The sequence below is a fragment of the Andrographis paniculata genome, unplaced genomic scaffold (genome assembly GCF_009805555.1).
Source record: "Andrographis paniculata isolate CXL003 unplaced genomic scaffold, ASM980555v1 Contig5END, whole genome shotgun sequence".
Lineage (NCBI taxonomy): Eukaryota > Viridiplantae > Streptophyta > Magnoliopsida > Lamiales > Acanthaceae > Andrographis > Andrographis paniculata.
The window spans coordinates 606,013-624,604 of record NW_026137595.1 but is presented as its reverse complement, the minus strand read 5'-3'; the positions used below and the strand labels follow the sequence as shown (position 1 = coordinate 624,604).

The 18,592-nt window shown below is 35.5% G+C and overlaps 3 protein-coding genes and 1 non-coding gene across 6 annotated transcripts; 1 reads left to right on the top strand and 3 right to left on the bottom strand.

Annotated features, from left to right (window-relative positions):
- Positions 1 to 3,714: 3,714 nt before the first annotated feature.
- On the bottom strand, positions 3,715 to 8,597 carry LOC127259192 (uncharacterized). 3 transcript variants are annotated; one of them, XM_051286361.1, is made up of 10 exons: positions 8,378 to 8,597; positions 8,050 to 8,154; positions 7,894 to 7,955; positions 7,537 to 7,773; positions 7,305 to 7,472; positions 7,145 to 7,194; positions 6,466 to 6,598; positions 6,210 to 6,247; positions 6,001 to 6,123; positions 3,715 to 5,680 (listed from the first exon to the last, which is right to left on the bottom strand). In XM_051286361.1, exons 1-9 carry the CDS (start codon positions 8,400 to 8,402, stop codon positions 6,027 to 6,029), a joined length of 915 nt encoding a protein of 304 aa, XP_051142318.1. In that variant the 5' UTR covers positions 8,403 to 8,597; the 3' UTR covers positions 3,715 to 5,680; positions 6,001 to 6,026. The 3 variants fall into 3 exon arrangements, 2 of the variants coding, with proteins under 2 accessions (XP_051142318.1, XP_051142319.1); XM_051286362.1 differs by lacking the exon at positions 7,894 to 7,955 and having other exon boundaries at positions 8,050 to 8,162; XR_007840452.1 differs by lacking the exon at positions 3,715 to 5,680 and having other exon boundaries at positions 6,016 to 6,123; positions 6,466 to 6,581.
- A 247-nt stretch (positions 8,598 to 8,844) lies between these two features.
- On the bottom strand, positions 8,845 to 12,531 carry LOC127259190 (uncharacterized). The gene is made up of 4 exons (XM_051286359.1): positions 12,213 to 12,531; positions 10,059 to 10,895; positions 9,861 to 9,980; positions 8,845 to 9,781 (listed from the first exon to the last, which is right to left on the bottom strand). Exons 2-4 carry the CDS (start codon positions 10,869 to 10,871, stop codon positions 9,035 to 9,037), a joined length of 1,680 nt encoding a protein of 559 aa, XP_051142316.1. The 5' UTR covers positions 10,872 to 10,895; positions 12,213 to 12,531; the 3' UTR covers positions 8,845 to 9,034.
- Positions 12,532 to 13,623: 1,092 nt separating this feature from the next.
- LOC127259073 (uncharacterized) lies at positions 13,624 to 18,527 on the bottom strand. Its single transcript, XM_051286221.1, has 8 exons — positions 18,222 to 18,527; positions 17,584 to 17,887; positions 15,138 to 17,161; positions 14,787 to 15,056; positions 14,613 to 14,693; positions 14,271 to 14,412; positions 14,116 to 14,182; positions 13,624 to 13,808 (listed from the first exon to the last, which is right to left on the bottom strand). Exons 1-8 carry the CDS (start codon positions 18,222 to 18,224, stop codon positions 13,769 to 13,771), a joined length of 2,931 nt encoding a protein of 976 aa, XP_051142178.1. The 5' UTR covers positions 18,225 to 18,527; the 3' UTR covers positions 13,624 to 13,768.
- TRNAP-AGG (transfer RNA proline (anticodon AGG)) lies at positions 18,465 to 18,537 on the top strand. Its single transcript has one exon. It is a non-coding gene; the product is annotated as a tRNA-Pro (tRNA).
- Positions 18,538 to 18,592: the final 55 nt, after the last annotated feature.

Below are 18,592 nucleotides of genomic sequence, written 5' to 3'. Positions count from 1 at the left end.
CAAGTTGGTGGTGTGTTGACAAGGATTAATAATCATAATAATGATATTAGTGACAATCTTGATGATATATAGTGGGAAATGATCATCATAATTGCCAAGGGCATTTCTTGATGGGGTACCCCACAGTTTTTACATGAGGGAAAAATGTCAACTTTTCTAGTTGAGTCATGAATTGAAATAGAGAATTAATTCAAGAATTGCCCTTTTTTTTTTTTTTTTTTTTCTTTTTTCTTTTTTCTTTTCAGTCTCGTTTGTGAGAACTGAATTGAGATGATTTGACATTTTGGATGGAGTGATGAGTCAACTAATGCTTAATTAATAGAAAGATTAAACCACCTCACCTCACATGAATTATTACTACTGCTCATGAATTGGACAGATTTCTTATATATGTGTCTAAATCACACACCAACAACATTACTAAAAATAATAATGAAAAACAAGATTAATTCATGTACAATTTAAACAATAAACACTCAGATCAAATTGCCATCAATTCGATTAATTAAGCCCACAATAATCCTAGAACAAATTGTTCATGATTCTTGATCAAGATTGACAGTAATGCATATAGATTCAACCATGGTGGCTAGAAAGTGAAGAACTATCTACTTAACAAACCTCAAAGTGTGAAACAAAACTCAAGAAAATAAGCTGCAGAATAAAATAAACTCAGAATTGATTTTGATTAATTATTCAAAATGAAGCAAAGGTATGTACAGTTGTCAAATTTACCCAACATAATGCAGAAACTGTATCAAGGAAGAAGAAATAAATTTTGGGGGAGAAGGGCAGAGAAGAATGAGTGTTCTTCAAATCTGTTTATTCTGGACATTCTCACAATCTCAATTTCAGTTCTAATGCTGTGATTGATTCTAATCCAGAAATTGAATCGGAAGTTAATTCGGAAGAATTAAAATTGGGAGAAGAAACTCACCGATTCGGTGCGTCGAATTGAATCTAAGACGTCAAACACATCTCCCAAAATAGCTTATCCCCTTCCCTGTCGTTCATCGCCATCGCATTGGAAGGCTCCCAGCCGTTGGATTTAACCGCCTTATCTTCCGTACACTGATCGACCACGCCGTCCTCGTCTTCCTCACTATCTCCGTCGCCGGCGTCCTCATCCTCCTCCAAGTCTCCGACGCAATAATAACTCCGACGACGATCATCAGGCGCACTCGCACCGTCAATCGCGTCTTCCTCCCCCACCGATCCGCAGCTACAGGACTGCGCGTCGTCCTCCGCCGGCGCGACCGACTCGAATCCGAGATCCCATTCTCCGCCGATACACAAGGACGTTTCCGAATCGCCGCTTGCTTCGAACAACATGTACGAAGACGCATCGAAGCATCCTCTCCCAGCTCCGTCCATCATATCCCCCCAAAAATCAAACCAATATTCCTCCAAATTCAAAATCCAACAAATTGCAGAAAACCTAAATTAACTCAAGCAAAAGGTGCGATCGAGCAAGGTAGGCCGTCACGTTATATATACATATATATATAGATAGATAGATACGGAAACACAAACACCAATCGAATTCGCAGATGCGTGTGGCGCGGTACCAATCAGTGTTGATTTGGGGGAATTCTGAATTTACCGACTGCCCTTTTCACGTATTGATTGTCTGTCTGCATGTTGGTACATACATATATACACACACATATACATATAGAGAGAGAGAGAGAGAGGGATGGGGCTGCTGCTTCTAGAAGGCCTAGTCCGCACATTTATACTCTGCGGCCAGACCATATTGATATTATACAGCGGTCTTCTAGAAGTACTCGGTGAAATTACTTTTCTGACCCTCGGTCCACCTGTCTGTCTAGTTGTGTAAATCCTACGTATATGTGTGGGGATTTGAATTGAAGAAAGTATTTCTGAATTTTAAATTAAATGAGTAAATATTTAAATTAAAAATTTTTCTTTTATAATAAATGATATATATTTTTTTATTTTAGTATCTAATACCTTTTCATTCAACAGAAATTTGTACTTTTTCATTAAATAGTACGGACATAATTTTCATAAACAAGTTAAAACAATAAAAATAATATTTATTTTGTTCGATTCTAAAAATTATACTCCCCTGTCCTATAATTGGGTATTTATTTTTTTGTGCGTAATTTTAAAAATATTAATATTATATTGAAATGTTAGAAATTAAATATAAATGATTAAAATTAGGGCTGTTAAACGGATCAGATCGGGTCGAGTTCAAGTTCGGGTCAGCTTAAACGGATTACAAAATCCTTGACCTGAACCTGATCCATTTAATTAAATGGGTTGATATTTGCAACTTTAACCTGACATTTTATTAATCGGGTCAACCTGATTCTGACTCATATAACCCATTTAAATTTAAAATACTTAATTTTAATTTAAAATTATAATTTATACTAACAAAATTTTTAAATGCATAGTATATATACATATTAAAGCAAAAAATTATTTATTCATATCATGAAACCGATATTCAAAAATTGAATTAACAAACACTACATAATAGTACACAACACAATCCTTTATTTTTTATTGTTTATTTTTATAAAATTAGTCATAAATATTGAATTATATTGATAAAATTTAAAAAATATATTTAAATTTAAAATAATATTAATTAAACAGATTAGACGAGTTATTTTCAGGTCGAAAATGTGGACCTTAACCTGACCCATTTAATTAAATGGGTTAAACGGGTTTGACCCAATTATTAATTGGGTCAAAAATCTCAACCCAAACTCAACTATTTCAAGTCAAATTCAGGTCCGGTTATTAGGTCGGGTTAATTTTTGCCAAACCTAATTAAAATAACCTTATTAGTATGGTGTGATATAAAGGTAATGACATTTGTGTAATATATTGTAGGTTGTAAGGGTATCTTTAACGTTGGGTAGATAGTACAATTACTAAAAAAAGAAATGAATACTTTGTTATGAGACGGACTAAAATGGAAAAAATGAATACTTTGTTATGAGAAGGAGAGAGTATTTATTTTTTTGTATTAATTTTTAATATTAATTATTATATAAGAATATAGTACAAATGAAAAATAATAAAAATACTAGTGTTTTCTATTACAAATATAATAACACTTGTATAAAAAATTATATAAATATAAAAATATTTTAAATTTTAAGTATAATCATGCAAAAATTAAAAATGTAATGCTTAGAGGTATTTTTACATGACCCGAAAAATAGCATAAATTAATTTTTTTTAATTACTAATTAATGATAATTTAAAATTAAATATATATTACTTTATTCATTATCTAATTGTGTTTAAATATTTAAACATAAGAATATTTGATGATGAAGAAAAATGAAAATGAAAAATAGAAACACTTCTAAGATGGATGCATGGTGTGGGGCCCAATGCATGATTAGAAAAAGAAATTCAAATAATAAATTTATAATAATTAATTAATTAATTGTAATGTTTATATAAGAAAACACGACAACCCATAATTTTAAAATGGTGGATAAATGACTCATAATACAACAAACAAACAAACAAACCGCCATTTCATTTTATGCCATCTGGTTTTTCTTGTGTTCCTTGGCTCTGTCTGTTTTAATTTATATTTAGTTTTAATACTTTTATTAATTATTTATTAAAATAATTTACTATTCTATCTGTCCCACGTACCATATCCACGTTGCCGTTTCTGTCCGTCCCACGTACCATGTCATTTTTTCCTTTTTGGAAAATGATTACACACTTTAATCTTATTTTAAACCTTTTAATTTTATATTTTTAAAATTTTAATTAAACTAATTAGTTATCTTAATCTTAATTTATAACTATTTATATTATCGGATAATTATTTTCACTAATATATTCTTAATTATCTACTAATTACACGCCTCATAAAATACACTGTATACAGTGTAGCAGACACGGTATGTGGGACGGAAGGAGTATTATATTATAAGACATAACATCAAAATATTATTTAAATTAAAATTCAAATAAAAAATTTAAACAAAATACATTAAATTTGTTGGGGATTTACTATGATCTCAAACTCAAATGTCCCAACTCACCGCCGTGTTATTCTTGCGGGACTAACTTTTTAGTTTTTTTTTTTTTAATTTTTAATTATATAGAAAGGCATGTGCGGCGTATGGAAATCTCGGAGACGAAATTGAAGAGGTGGGGACCGAGAGAAGGTCCCGGGACGTCAACGCCAGCGCTTAATTAGGGGAGTGCCAGCGAGGACACGACAAGGCAGCAATAATCAGGCAGTGTGTGTGAAGAATTTGATTAGTTTTGATTTTTAAATTAAATCAAATTTATATTTACATAAGTCCGAGTCCAAATTCAATTATTTTTTGCTTGTTGATTTTGAATATTAATTATTACATAAAAATTTAGTATAAATTAAGAGAGATTTGACAAAAATATTTCTATTAATATTTTATAATATTATTATAATGACACTTATGTAAAAATTATACCAATATTTTTAATATTAAATATAATGATGCAGATCATAAAAATTAAACCGAAGAAGTATTATCTATTTTTTAATAAATATTATTTTAAAATATTATTTAATTGAAACTCAATAAAAAAGTTTAATTCAAACTTACATACAGAAAATTACTATAATCGCATTAAAAAAATATAGGTAAGAAAAACGTGTTTCTCAATAATTAAATATTACTATTTCCGTCCCACATACCATATCGGCTACACCTTAAACACGGTATTAAGAATGTATTAGTAAAAATAATTATTTTATAATATAAATAAATATAAATTAAGAAGTGTATAATCATTTAAAAAAATAAAAATGACATGGTACGTGGAACGAACAGAAACGGCAACATGTACATGATACGTGGGACGGAGGTAGTATTATATTTCTATATTTTTCCAGAAATATGTCTATTTCTTTTTATTTTTTTATAAATAAAACTATTATTTAAATTTGAAAAAAAAAAATCCTAAATGAAAAAGATCCGTGCGCCTTTACCTATGGCGGATATGTAAACTTGTATTTCACCTTTTCAAAAAACTCCACCTACATTTACAAATTACAATAAACCCCTGCCCTCCCCTATTAATTACTATTTTCCCTTAGTTCGAGAGCCTTGACGGCTACTTTTTTACCTTTGAAATAGCACAAACTTCCAACCTCAAGCTTCAATAAGACCAGACAAAAAAAATATAAAAATACAAATAAATAAAATTCGTGGCTACATCTGTATTTAGATATTATGGAATGATTTTTTTAAAGAAATATTTTAAAAATTTAAATAAACATATTATAGGGTATGTGAGACTAAAAAAAGAAACAAAGTATCTAATCTAAATTCTAAGGTAAGCCCAAGTCACGTGATCGTGACGACAGAAACTAATGACCAAAGGTGGTGCTGAGTGACTTCCTCTATTATTATTATTATTATTTATTATTAAGTTAGTGTGTGCCCATAATTGAATGGTTAATCTAATTAGGTTGGCTAACTTTGATGACTAATTAAAAAGGCTATATACATATATATATATATAATAAATGCAACCCCAACCCTTGACCTCACAAGATTCTTCTTCTTGAATTTCATTGGTAATAAAAAGAAAACAAGTTTCAAGAATACATACCTTAAGGTTGCGGATGGTACATTGAATTCAGTTGTTGGGCTGGTTAGGTTGCATGCTTCTAGCCAAGCTGCAAGTGTAAATATATATATATATATATATGTATGTATATATGTATTTCATTCAAGAAGATCAAATATGGCCTGCCCATCAACTTGATGGGTTCTTCTAGAAATCAGCCAACCAGAGAAGACTTACAAATTTGAAGAGCCCATAAACCAGAAACAACATATTAAGGGATGTGTGCATTATATTTATAGCTACAGTTTTTTTTGAAAAAGATACAAGAAAAGGGTAACAAACCAGGAAATCTTGATTTGAAGAAAAAGAGGGATATCGAATGACCTAGGAACGAATTGAATGAGATTAAAATTGAGGAATCTTACTAACCAATGATCTATTTCTTTGAATCTGGCTTAGAGTGCCTTCAATCCTGCCAGTTCTCGCAGTTTCTCGCAGATTATGAACGTGAGAGTTGTTTGTGGACCTAATCTTGCAAATATTGCAAAGCCCCTGGAAGAATTTTTAACTGTTAAAGCAGGAGATTCGAGCAAATGATGCCAAATTAAATTAACTCGGGGCTTTGGCTTTTAACTAACCCTTTGTAAAGACCAGAAGGACCTTCAGTTAGCAGAACCTGGAATCGTACAAACGGTGGCGCATCAGAGATGTAATCACTCGCGCTTTGAAAAATCATAGTAGAGCATGAAACAAGAATTTTTAGGTGTGCAAATGCCAGTTGCTCAATGAACATAGAATAAAAATGATTCGGAGAAAAGACAGGGATTTTGATCCAAGAATCGCATGCTCACATCCGGAAAACTTTGGGGTAAGAAGTAAGAGGAAGATGACTACCTTGTAAGCACAATGGAGCCCATTTCTATAGAGTCCGGCTTCTTTAGATTCCCGCTGCAGCATAAGCCTGGTTTTAACCATATCGAGAGGTGCAGTGATGATGGTGCTCATTGTGCCTGCCATGGTGCTTGCACTTTATAGATGGTAAACTAGAGTTAGATATAGCAGGGATATATTCTAGAGTCAATTGAAGCACATTAAACAGTTAATAATTAGTATTAAGTATTCAAAACACTATACTTTTTTAATTAAAGTTGTGGGATGTTGGAATCATCAGCAGAGATAATTTCTAAACTAGATAAATATTGTTGTACAGCTAACTACTCCCTTGAGAAATAAAAGAAATTTCAAAACCTTTCTCTTCCTCCCATTCCATGTTTCTAGATCCTACGACAACTATGACACATTATGAACCCCATTTACCGTAAATTAAAGATGAGCATGTTTCGATTCATTAGTCCTAAACAATGTTATGCAACAGCTGATGTTTAATTGAATAATAAATAGTGAGTGCAAGTAAGTTCCTCATAGGATTTTCATAAATTTTATAAAAAGATTCTTCAGACTGCAACTTAATAGGAAAAATACTTGTCGCCAAACTTGATAAAAAATGATGCCATTCAAAGCAAAGAAGACAGAAGAAGCAAATCAAGATCTGTTTAAGGGAAGTAGGAATTACATGAGATGCAAATAAAATCCTTCCTGAAGAGTAGTCCATCTCCTCAACATCTGCATTTACGACAGTGATGTTAAACAATAAGCACAACATCAGACTGCATAAAAGCATGCTTGTTACTAAAAATCTGAATGGATAATAAACAGATTTGGCTAGGCCTTACCTGCTTCGATTCATCATAAGTCGCTAACTGTGTGGCAGTCAATGCTGCAGCCCTGGTCATGGCAGGTCCGACTCCCTTCCAAAGGGCAGCCACTCCCTCTTCCGAAGCAATTTTATGAAGTTCACGAATTGGTGTTCGAGAGGCTTTTGTATTCATCTGCAGCCGAACCTACCGGAAAAAACAGGAGAATTAGAATTTTCAAAAGGAGATCGATGTTTGATGCATTAGGTACCTTCAAAACTTCCATTGGATTGGTGAGCGCAGTTGCTGCACAACCAGCAAATGCTCCGGACGCAATCTTCATGAAGACATTGGTGGACTCAAAAGCCAATTCACAGACATATTTCGAGGGTTCGTACAAGCCTAATCGAAGACCTCCATAAAGAACTGACCTCATCAATGCTGGAGTTAATCCCAGATATAATGATCTAACTCCTTCATTTTTTACAACTTGCATAGAAAGTGATCCCTGAACCACACAACTAACTTCATCAGCATCCACAATGTTCTTCACAAATCCACACAGTATTTTCAACATTAAAGGTCTTTCATTAACAAATTAATCAAGATCTTGATCATTGAAACAGACCATGCCGACCAATGGACCTCTTTGGCCGACAAGTTGCATTTGCAGCCTCACTTTTAGAACATCTGAATTCCAATATAAAGCAAAATCACGTACTTCAATGGAGTCCACAATTAAGAAAAGCCAAAAACACAGAGTTCAACTGCCGGAAGAATTTACCTAAAGGATGAGTAACGCCGGTCGCAGCAGCAACCGCCGTTCCGCTCGTGCCAAAGTGATAAAAAACGTCGGATGGTGAAACTTCCCATTTTCCTTTGGCCGATCCTATAATTCTTAACCAAAAGCTACAAATCAAAGAAATGATAGGAATACACTTTACTAAATTAAGTCAAACAACACCCAACGGAACAAGCAGAACAAAGATTCTTCCAAAAAAAAACTAAAACGAACAACAGCCAATGTAACAAAGAAACCGCGACAAAGCATTTACAAATCGGAATAACAGCTGTTTCACCCAATCAATTTTTGAAGATGAACTCGAAATTACCAGAAGAGGAGTCACCATCCGCCATTATTATTGAATTGAAGAAGTCCCCGCCTCTCACCCGCTCCTTTTCTTCTTACCTCCGTCGAAAGCTTCGGAGAGGAAACGATTCAATATAAATGGTGGAAATGAGAGGGCCGCCGCGGAAAAAGGCGACGCCGCAAATTGGCGGCCTCCGACGGATCCGGTCGGAGCGCAGCGTATATGAATCGGTACGGTATTGTCCTACGAAGAATTTTAATAAAATTATTTAATTAATATTTCCTTTTTCGACATAGCTCCCTGTATTTATATAAATATTCAATTGTACCCTGAAATTTTGAATTAGGTACCCAATTTCTCTAATTATTAAAAAAAATGTGCATTCATATAACGAAACTATCGTATTTTTAATAAAAACTTGTGTTGTTTCCATGATTCATATGTTCTAAATAACACTAATTTGCTACATTCAGCATTGCAAGCTGTCCTAATTATGTAACATTTGATATATGGATTAATGGGAATATTGGCTTGTAGTTTCAAGAAGCTTAGACACGATAAAAGGCTTCCAAAGTAGTACAACAAAGGTTACCAGGGCAATACATATATAATAGCTACAGTTAAGAAAATTTAAGGCGATTTGCATTTGCAGGGCTCTTGCAAGATGTGATTTTTACCTTACGGCCTGGGGAATGAGTAGCGGTGCGAGACGGGCGCGGCTACGTCGCTTCCCGGGTGGCAAGATGGGTCGCGAGAATTCAGCGAATACGGCCGTTGATCAAACTCCGATTGACTGCCGAGGCTGTAAGACGGGAAAGCTCTTTCGCCACCACCATCACCGTTAACAGATCTTCCGGCCATAGGGTACAGATCGGTTGGAACTGCCGCCGTTGTCCTAGGCATTGCTAGGTACCGGTTGACAAGAGAGGTGGTGCTCTCGTCGTAGGGGTCGCAAACTTCGACGGAGTTGTTGTTGTTCGCTATCTGAGGTGGTGCTGCTGCTGAATTCGGCATTTGCCACGGGGTTCTGAGGCCATACCTAATATCGCTGCGGAAATCTTGATGATGTATGTCTGAATCGGTGCCTGTAGAAGATGATGGATACCTTAGGAGTTGCTTTAGTTCTTTGTCGAGACCCTTGGGCTCGAAAGGGTGGCCGGTATCAGCGCCTGTTGTTGCCGGAGGGACAGGCCAGCCTTGTCGAAGGCCATTTTGTCTGTATTTTTTCTCGGTAAGAAAGAGAGGATCTTGAGGGGCTGGATTTGGAAATCCCGGATTGCTAACGAGTTGATTCTCCGGGTGTAAAGGGATGGGGCTTCTTCCCATGTTTGGGTATCCTTTGGGATTGGCTTCAGGAGCTACGGATCCATTGCCACACGAATGCAAATATGGGGTGGGACGGAACATATTTACCAAGTTTTTGATCTGCATCGGAAAAAAGAAAAGCAAACACTTAAGAGGAGAACTTTCGGAAGGATGAGAGAAATTTATGTAATCTTCGTACTTGTTTCATAGTTAACTCAGTTTTGAATTTCCGTGTCTTCTCATTGTAGCTGTCTTTAAGTGCTTTCTTAAACATACTTTCGGGTAGAGGAAGACAATCCTTGATTACAGCAAACCGGACCTGAATATCGACAAATAAAGTTAAATAACACAGCCAAATGAGAAAGGCGAACAAGAAAACATAGTATAGAAGCTAGACCTGTGCGGGGAAAGCTCCACCGAAAGCTGTTGGCTCGAGTTTCATACCACCAGCAGAAGATGCCTCAAAGATTCCATACAAGAGCTTGAGATCATAGTCGTAGAGGAAAAGTGTAAGCCCTGGCTTGATGTTCATCACAACTTCCTTTTTGTTTGCCGGGATTCCCATTAGTTGGTAATTGAAACAATCTGCTTTAGTTTTAGCATTGCACATAAAAATTAATCCACCGGGATCTTTTCCAGTTTCCTCATCTCTCTTCTCCCTGTCTTCCCGCCTGTCACTGTAAACCCCCTTCTTTTTCTCCTCAGGCCGTGAATCCTTCTTTATCTCCTCAGGCCGTGAATCCTTCTTTATCTCCTCAGGCCGTGAATCCTTCTTCTTCTCCTCAGGCCGTGAATCTTTCATTTTCTCTTCAGGCCGTGAATCCTTTTTTTTCACGTCAGGCTTTGAATCAACATGGTTTTCGGAAGATTTTCTCTTATCGTCCTTTGCAATTTGAGTTCCACCAGTGGTATTTGTCTCAGTGCCTTGCTTTGATTCCTGTTCTGATTTGTTTCCAACTTGAGGGTTAAGCCTGTCGAGCTTAAGCCACGAGCAAGGCTTCCTCGCTGGAGGAGTTGGAGCAGACTCTTTTGAGTCAGTAACCTTTTCATCTTCAATTTTCTTGTCAGATACTATAGCCTCTTGGGAAGTGGATTCAACATTATTGGTAGTTTCTTTCGGCTTTCTTAGCTGTTTCTTATTCGAAACAGCCTTCTCTTCAGTATATTTGGAGGATAATCCTTTTCTTTTCTTGCTTTTAGCTGGAGCCATACTCTTAAAGCTCTACGTGAATTGCTGCAAGAATAATCGTTAATAAGCATTTCAGATTATAACTAGATGTTAAGGCATAGTTGTAAATGGCACATGGTCCAAAGAAGTGTGCGCTATAGGTGTTAATAAATCACATTATACATACATGTATGCAATTCATATAACACTTTCAACAAACAAAACTAATCATTAAGCACCTTAATGCCAAAAACATATCAAAAGGCACAATAAGGCCACTCCATTGGTCTTGAATAAGCAAACGCAAGTTTCTTAAAGTAAATCAAATAAGCATATCTAAAACTATTTTAATGTTGTCACTGTTATCTTTGTCAAGTTTTTCAATCTCAATGTCTTCCTCCGCCTCATTAGAGATAGGAGGAGGCCATGACAGCCAAGAGGGAGCGAGAAGGGAGTAGAAGAGCCAGAAACAAAATACTACTATCCTATTTTAATGAGAGGCAACGGTGAATGATGGCATCAAAATAAAACAGATGAAAAATATAAAGGCAGGGCCATAATCCTATAAATTAAAAAGGCAAAATATTAGCCTCATAAAGGATGGCTGAGTTGGTGTAGTGGGATGATTAGTGACCACAAGGCCACTGGTTCAAACCCTATCAACGACTTTTCGGTCAGCATATTGTGCTCAAACTGGGGTTTACCTAATGCAAACTTGAAAACTAAAACTAAAGGCACAATACTACCCTATTTAACCCTTCTTATCTAAAGATAATTTACCAAAAAGTGGACCAGCCATCCTTAACTTTGTACATGAAGAACTCCTCCACATTCGAGCTATGGTTTGAATCCCACTAAAGCCCTGTCCTCGATACCAGTTACGACTACACAGGAAAGGCAACTCTAACAAAGAGGAGCAGTATGCATCATTGAAAATGAGCTTTGGAAAAAAAGATTTAATTTTATAGACATAACGACATTAATTTTTTTTTTTTTTGTTTTGGCATCTTTAATTTAAAGAAACTCACAGATTACAAAAACAACATTTATCCGAAGTTTCCTAGCAAAAACTATCATGATTTCCTACTCTTTCAGTGTATCTTTCTATCCAACAACGCAGTGCTATTCATTAGTCGCTACATATCTAATACATAGTTTCTCAAACCTAAATTGGAATACCTTTCTTATAATTCAACACAATTCATCATGTCTTCTATCATCAAAGATAATTTATCCAATAAAAAATACAGGAGGGAAAAGGGCACCATATGCAGTTTTTAGCATGTAGAATGGATACCTTAAATCAACGCTATCAGCTCAAGGCCACAAAACAATAATGATCTAAATAAAACCCCAAAACATACAAATTATCGAAAATTACACCTTTATAAACAGCCAGATCGCAGCTAGGTTGGCCTTGACGAGGAGACACGCGACAGGGTTGCGAAAGTCCAACCGAACACCGCCACAGAACAGATCTACGAATTCTCAGCGAAACTACCGACAAAGCGGATTGACTCAGAACAAAGGCGATACGCAGAGAAACTTGAGCGGGGTGTCACCTCCGGAGGTGGAGCAGCAAGACTCGAGACGGCTACACCACTGATTTTTAGGGATTTGAGCTTTTTTTCTTTTCTTTTTTTTTTTTTTACCGTAGATGATACGAACTAAGGAAGACGAAGAATATGGTTAAGGTTAAATTTGGGGAAGAGATAATATTAACTAATGATGGTATATAAAACCCTCAATATTTTTATATATATATAAATTCGCAGTGATCCAATTACAGGCAAATAATAATAATAATGGAGATGCGTTTCTATTTTCAAGTATTTTTGAGATTGAATAAATAAATGAGAAAAATATATGCATGATATAAAAATAATATTTTAAATTAGATTGTATTAATAATATTTATTTTATAATATTAATTTAAAAATATTTTATTTAAAAAAATACTCAATAAGATACAATAAAACTGTGTTTTAAAAAAAGAAAAAAATTGAAAATTTTATTATTAATTATTAAAATAATAAAATTGTTATGTAAATTGTTATCTCAACAATTTTTAAAATTTTTAATAATAAATAATAATATATGCAATAAATATGAGTAATATTTTTTACTATAAATAAAACTACTATATGAATAAAGAAAAAAACAAATTTTGAATTTTAATTTTTTTAAAAAAATATATATTCATTTTATTATTTTAATTTATTTATAAGAAAAACATATACTTATATCATATTCAATAAAAAATACATATATATAACTATTCTTTTAACATTTACAAACTATTTTCATCTATTGCACAATTGTCATTTATTTCTATTTTATTTTAATTTAAAATTTGTTTTTTCAACTTTACAAAATTTCAATAATATTCTTATAAAAAGTACAAAGTATATTTTTTATCTTTTGTGTTTAAAATATAAATCAACATTCCTTCCATTGGTTTGTTCTGAATTATCGATTAAATTTATACATAATTTATTTTGTAGTCCATCAATCAGAGAATATATGTGTTGGTGCCAGCAAAATTATACTATAATTAATTAAGCATGAAAAACACACGTACCTATAAATGCAAGATTGCAGGCTTTCTCATAAGTCTGTCTGACTCTAGTCCTAAAATCATATCCTCATAAGAGACATAGATATCGATTGATCATCCACCATTAATGGAGACATGGAGCTTTCCAAAGACGAAATATATATATATATATATTATAAGAAGATATTTTTATTCTACTTATGGTGTATTAATACTTTCAAGTTTCATGTCCCGGAGAAGACAAGACAAGAGAAAGACAGTCCACATAGTAGTAGAACACAATTAAGTGCAAAAGATGGGTTCCAGATTAATTACCATTTACCAATTCATGGAATGGAATCAGATCAGGTCAGATTATATTCCTCTTCCAGGCCAGGCCTCATCATCTGTCTTTGGTGATGAACTTTTTGAAAAGCTCAAACCTGATCAAACCAAGCTCAAGGTATTAGAACAGAAAAAGACAAGGATGATTGATTCAGGCAGGCAGCTCGGATGAACAACGATGGCATCTAATCTAAGAAATGGATGGATATTCAAATTAGAGGCAGACTCCATCATTATAGATCCTAGAACAAACCATTCTGTGTTCATTCATTGACGACTCAACTCCCCTAATATGATGATAATCTTCACACCATGTGATGGAGATTTATAATCTATTATGCTAAGGAATGTCGTATCATTGTGCATAAAGTAATCGTATGTACGCATACTTTTACACTTACTGACCTCTTGTATTCCAGCTTCTGAGTAACAATTCCATTCAACAGAAGCTCGGAGTCATAGATGGGAACACCTGAAAAACTGAAAGGTTACACTACATAGAGGGGAAGGGGGTAGGGGTGGGGGTGGAGGTGGAGGGGATGGTGTTAGAATTACAATACCCTTCTCCAGGAAAGGGATACAAAATCTGAAATCTTCTTCACAGGAGAGAACTATCAAACCATCAGGAATTGCCTTATCCTTTGTTTGGGCTTCCAGCATAATTCGGACTGTCTGAGGATCATTCCACCATGGCATATAAGTCTAGAATCAAAATGCAATGAAATAACAAAATGAAAAACTGTAATCCCTTTCTCCAAAACTATTTCATAGAATACGCAAAGCCTAATAAATTGTCTTTCACGAAAAATGGCAATGCAGGTATTCTAAAATGTTATTCAGTCATCATGAAAATCTAATGGAGTTCGGAGCAAAATCATATATATAATGCAACATGTATATACCTGCCCGCAAACAGCCTTGACCAAGCCAGTTATCACATCCATACTTGGTTTCACATTGGGGGTCATCAAGATTGTACGGTCCTGTTGATCAACGATCAAATATAATTTTTGAACAGTACATATATGTATATATGGTGAGACATAGATTGAGTTTTAGTACACAATGTTCATTACCTTTAAAAGTGGCTGCTGGCACGCATGAGTGAGCGAAACAGACATGTTGAATCTAATTTCTTTTTCCTTCTTCTCATCCCTGAGAATGTAATTCTTTTCGTCAACCATGTAGCCAGCTTGATCACAGCTCTCAAGCCATGAGTGTGTCACCACAGGTTTGCCAAGAGCAATGGCTTCCAACATATTCCTTGTTCTAACAAATGCATCCGCAACAAAATGTGTCGCATCAGCACAACATGATGCAACGGGAAGCCCTAACCTTGACACAATCTGCCACACAAAGTGATGTCAGTGAAAATGTAGGTGATCATGGAATCAGGTTCAGCTATTGCCAGTGTGGCTGAAGAGTACCTTTTTCTGCTGCTTGAGTATGTTTGGCTTTAAGTTTTGGCTGAACAATATGCAAACCTTGTCCATAGCTCTTCTCCTTCTTGAATCTTTTGGCAGGAAAGCAGGCAGTGATTCAGTGTAACCCAATCTTGTGAGCTCCTTTGATAGGGAGGATTTTGATAAATAGTTGCAAGGTTGCTTCATATGGCTACCACTCCCAAATATTGGTAATCCCATCATGTGTTCATTTGACTTCATATTACCCGATCCACCAAGAGGATAAGGTTGCAAACCATGTGATTTTTCCCATTGCAGCGCTGATTTGGGTGTATCACATTCAATGGAAGTTATCACTATTTTGTCGGAGAATGGACTATCACTAACTGATGGAGAACATGAATCAGTGACCGAGGATTTACGCCGTCTTGTATAGACTAAATTTTTATCCATCCTCTTGTGTACTTCCTCATTTTTTATAGAACTTATGTTGACATCACTCTCAATTTCTGCACTTGGAGAACATGGGGTTCTTGATCCAAGTAAATGGCATGGAGCATATTGACGTGTTCTTTTCCCTTTTGGATAGGCCAGCCATTTCGGCTTTGAAAGAGTCCTTTCTTCTGAATTCAGTTTTACACCAAACGATGATACACAGTTAAATTGCAAGCAATTCCGGCCAGCCTCACCATATAATAAACCAATCATCTTTCTTTGTTTTGGGGGGGAATTTGGCTTCGTCACATGTGTAGCTTCTTTTGATCTTCTGTTATATCGAGTATGGTGTCTCTGAAAATCTTTAAAGCCATCTCTTTCAGTATAACCATACTCCTGTTGCTTTAAGGTGATTCCGCGAGGTCCTCTACATTTGCGATTACTAGTGTCAACTCTGTTTCCACAATGTAAGTCTTTCATAATCCTCAGATTATTGGTCCTCAATCTTTTTCTTGCAGGAAACTGAACAACAGTGTCACTTGGGGTCTCTGGTTGGTTTTTGTCCGAGCAGCATCCATTTTTTAACAGGACACAACGAGGAATCTTGATACACCTCGAGCGTTTTGCTTTGCATCTCCAACCTACAAAGGCCTCCTCAGGATATGACACATTATGCAATATACTATTCTCAAATGCAGCATTAAAATGGATCTTAGGTATGCTGTCTGAACCTTGAGGACCAAAACCGGCATCAAAAGCAGGAGTGGCATGTACAAGTGCTTCCATAGCTTCAGCAGCAATTTGAGTGTCTAGGCCAAAATCTAATGAATCAGGAGTAAGCTTCAATTGTTCACATATTTCAACATTTGGCTTAGATAATCCATTGTCTAATTGTTCATTCAACCCAAGCAGATCATATTTGACTCCAGAACATAACTTATTGATGTCCTTGGAGTTCAATAGATTTGCATCCAAGTCATTTTCTCCAGGGCACTTCTCCATTGACTGGAAACTTGTTACCATCTTCTTATGCAAGTTGTCATGGCCAGAAGTTTGATTCTCAAATTGGTTTGTATCCCAGTTATAAGCCAAATACTTGCAATCAGATAACTCACAGTTCATTCTCCTTGCCAAACTTTGAGAACCTCTAGACCACAATGGAGGAGGTGATTTCATCCTGTTACTCTTTCTAGTAGGTTCAGCAGGTTCATGTAAACCTAAATCACTAACAGATAGGTAATGTTCCACAAAGTCCAGGACCTTGTCAGGAGATTCTGATGGCTCTGGAGATTCTAAGCACTTAAGCTCTGTAAACTCACAGCCCTGTTTTAAATCCTTCCCAGTATTCAAGGATATTAACTCATGGGAATATGCGGGCAGACTTCCTCTGGCTGTATCAAGGTACTTTGCATCCAAGATGACTTCATCTGCATTTTCTTGATCCGTTGATGTCGGCATTAAACTGTCCATAACAACATGGCACTCCTCAAAGCTATCAGTGCACAGAAGGGTGGTCTCAGCATTGCTTAGATCATCATATGCAACACCTATAGCTGGATCAAGATTTAATGGCACATGTTCACCGAACTTGTAACCATGTCTCCTGAAAAACCCTGAGACAAGCGATAATTGTTGAACTAAATCAATAAAAGGAGATGACATGCCGCCCTGCTAATATTTTCATGATACAAAAGATTGCTCCAAAAGTAGATAAGTATGAGTGCTTTGAGTTAGTGCATTTCTTTGATAACATTAAAGAACCAAGAGAATCATCAATTTCACGCAACTAAACCTCTATTAATATAGCACCGTAAACATACATTTTGGCAGTCACTATGTATTGCATTTATCTTAGGTTCTGCAGCCAGCAAAACTACAAAATGAGGATACGTTGAACACAACTTGTTTACTTTGCACACATACTCAAACCAATGAAACATTGAAGATTATAAACGTATATCAAGTAAATAAAGTGATCCATCATAGAAAAACAGCAACCAATATATATCACAATAATGTTAATAGATTTGCCTACCAGCATGACCTTGTTGCTGTTTCAGCAAGCGTATGGCACCCCTGCCAGAAAATCTCCCAGTGACAGGAACATATTCCCCATTAACTTCGTCATCACTATCAAGCACCACAACTTTCTCACCTCCTTCTCCTTCGTCGTCACTATCAAGCACAACTAGTTTCTCCAAGTCTCCTTCTGTATGCAAGGCAGATTCGCATAAATCCACAACCTCATTGTCCATATCAAGGTTCAGAAATCGGGATTCTGCAATAGGGCTTTCACGTGAAAACGTGTCAGCAGAGGGCGTAGTGAAGTTCGACCTATCCTGTTAGCAATCAATACACAGTCCTAGATAAGAAAATCCGAAAGTGAATCAAAACACAAAACATGATTAATCGATTATCGCTTCTCTCATTTCACACAGAAACCACTCATTCTCCCCAAAACGATTGCAGTATCATCACCACACCATCGCAACCGATACAAACTAACAAACTTATTCAATACCCGAAAATTACAGTAGTAAACAAAAAAAAAATGTTACAAAATGCATCTAGTCACCGATAAATCAAAATCAATACGGCAAACAACTGCAGAAACCAGAGGTGTACGAGCATCCACTGCAGACAGCGATTCACAAAATAAGATATAAACATTACCATTAAGAACTAGGACCGGAGTAGAGAGCAGCGTCCAAACGTCTGCGGATTGGAACAGAAGCAGCAAAAACAAGAAGTGGTGTGGAAGATGTGAAGGTAGAGAGTGGGTTTGTGAGAATGGAAGGAAGCCCCAAACACCGGAAAATGATCAGTACGAAGCAAGTTTTGGAGGGAACCAAAGTTAGGATTTGAACACTATGTTTAATATTTAAATATATTTAGTTTAAATTGTAAAAGATGTATGGGCATTTGGTCTAGTGGTATGATTCTCGCTTAGGGTGCGAGAGGTCCCGAGTTCAATTCTCGGAATGCACCAAATACATTGTTTTTCTTTTTTTTTAACTTTTTTCGGAATTTTAAAAAATATTTGT

Coding starts and splice junctions, on each gene's coding strand:
- LOC127259190 (XM_051286359.1), bottom strand. CDS start 10,871: ATGGCTCCAGCTAAAAGCAAGAAAAGAAAAGGATTATCCTCCAAATAT. Junction 9,981..10,058: donor GTGGAGCTTTCCCCGCACAG/GTCTAGCTTCTA, acceptor GTCGATATTCAG/GTCCGGTTTGCTGTAATCAA. Junction 9,782..9,860: donor CTGAGTTAACTATGAAACAA/GTACGAAGATTA, acceptor TTTCCGATGCAG/ATCAAAAACTTGGTAAATAT.
- LOC127259073 (XM_051286221.1), bottom strand. Junction 15,057..15,137: donor TACTCAAGCAGCAGAAAAAG/GTACTCTTCAGC, acceptor TTTGTGTGGCAG/ATTGTGTCAAGGTTAGGGCT. Junction 13,809..14,115: donor CAGAAGCTGGAATACAAGAG/GTCAGTAAGTGT, acceptor TGGTTTGATCAG/GTTTGAGCTTTTCAAAAAGT.
- LOC127259192 (XM_051286361.1), bottom strand. CDS start 8,402: ATGGCGGATGGTGACTCCTCTTCTG. Junction 7,195..7,304: donor CTTATGATGAATCGAAGCAG/GTAAGGCCTAGC, acceptor TCGTAAATGCAG/ATGTTGAGGAGATGGACTAC. Junction 6,248..6,465: donor GGCTCCATTGTGCTTACAAG/GTAGTCATCTTC, acceptor GTACGATTCCAG/GTTCTGCTAACTGAAGGTCC.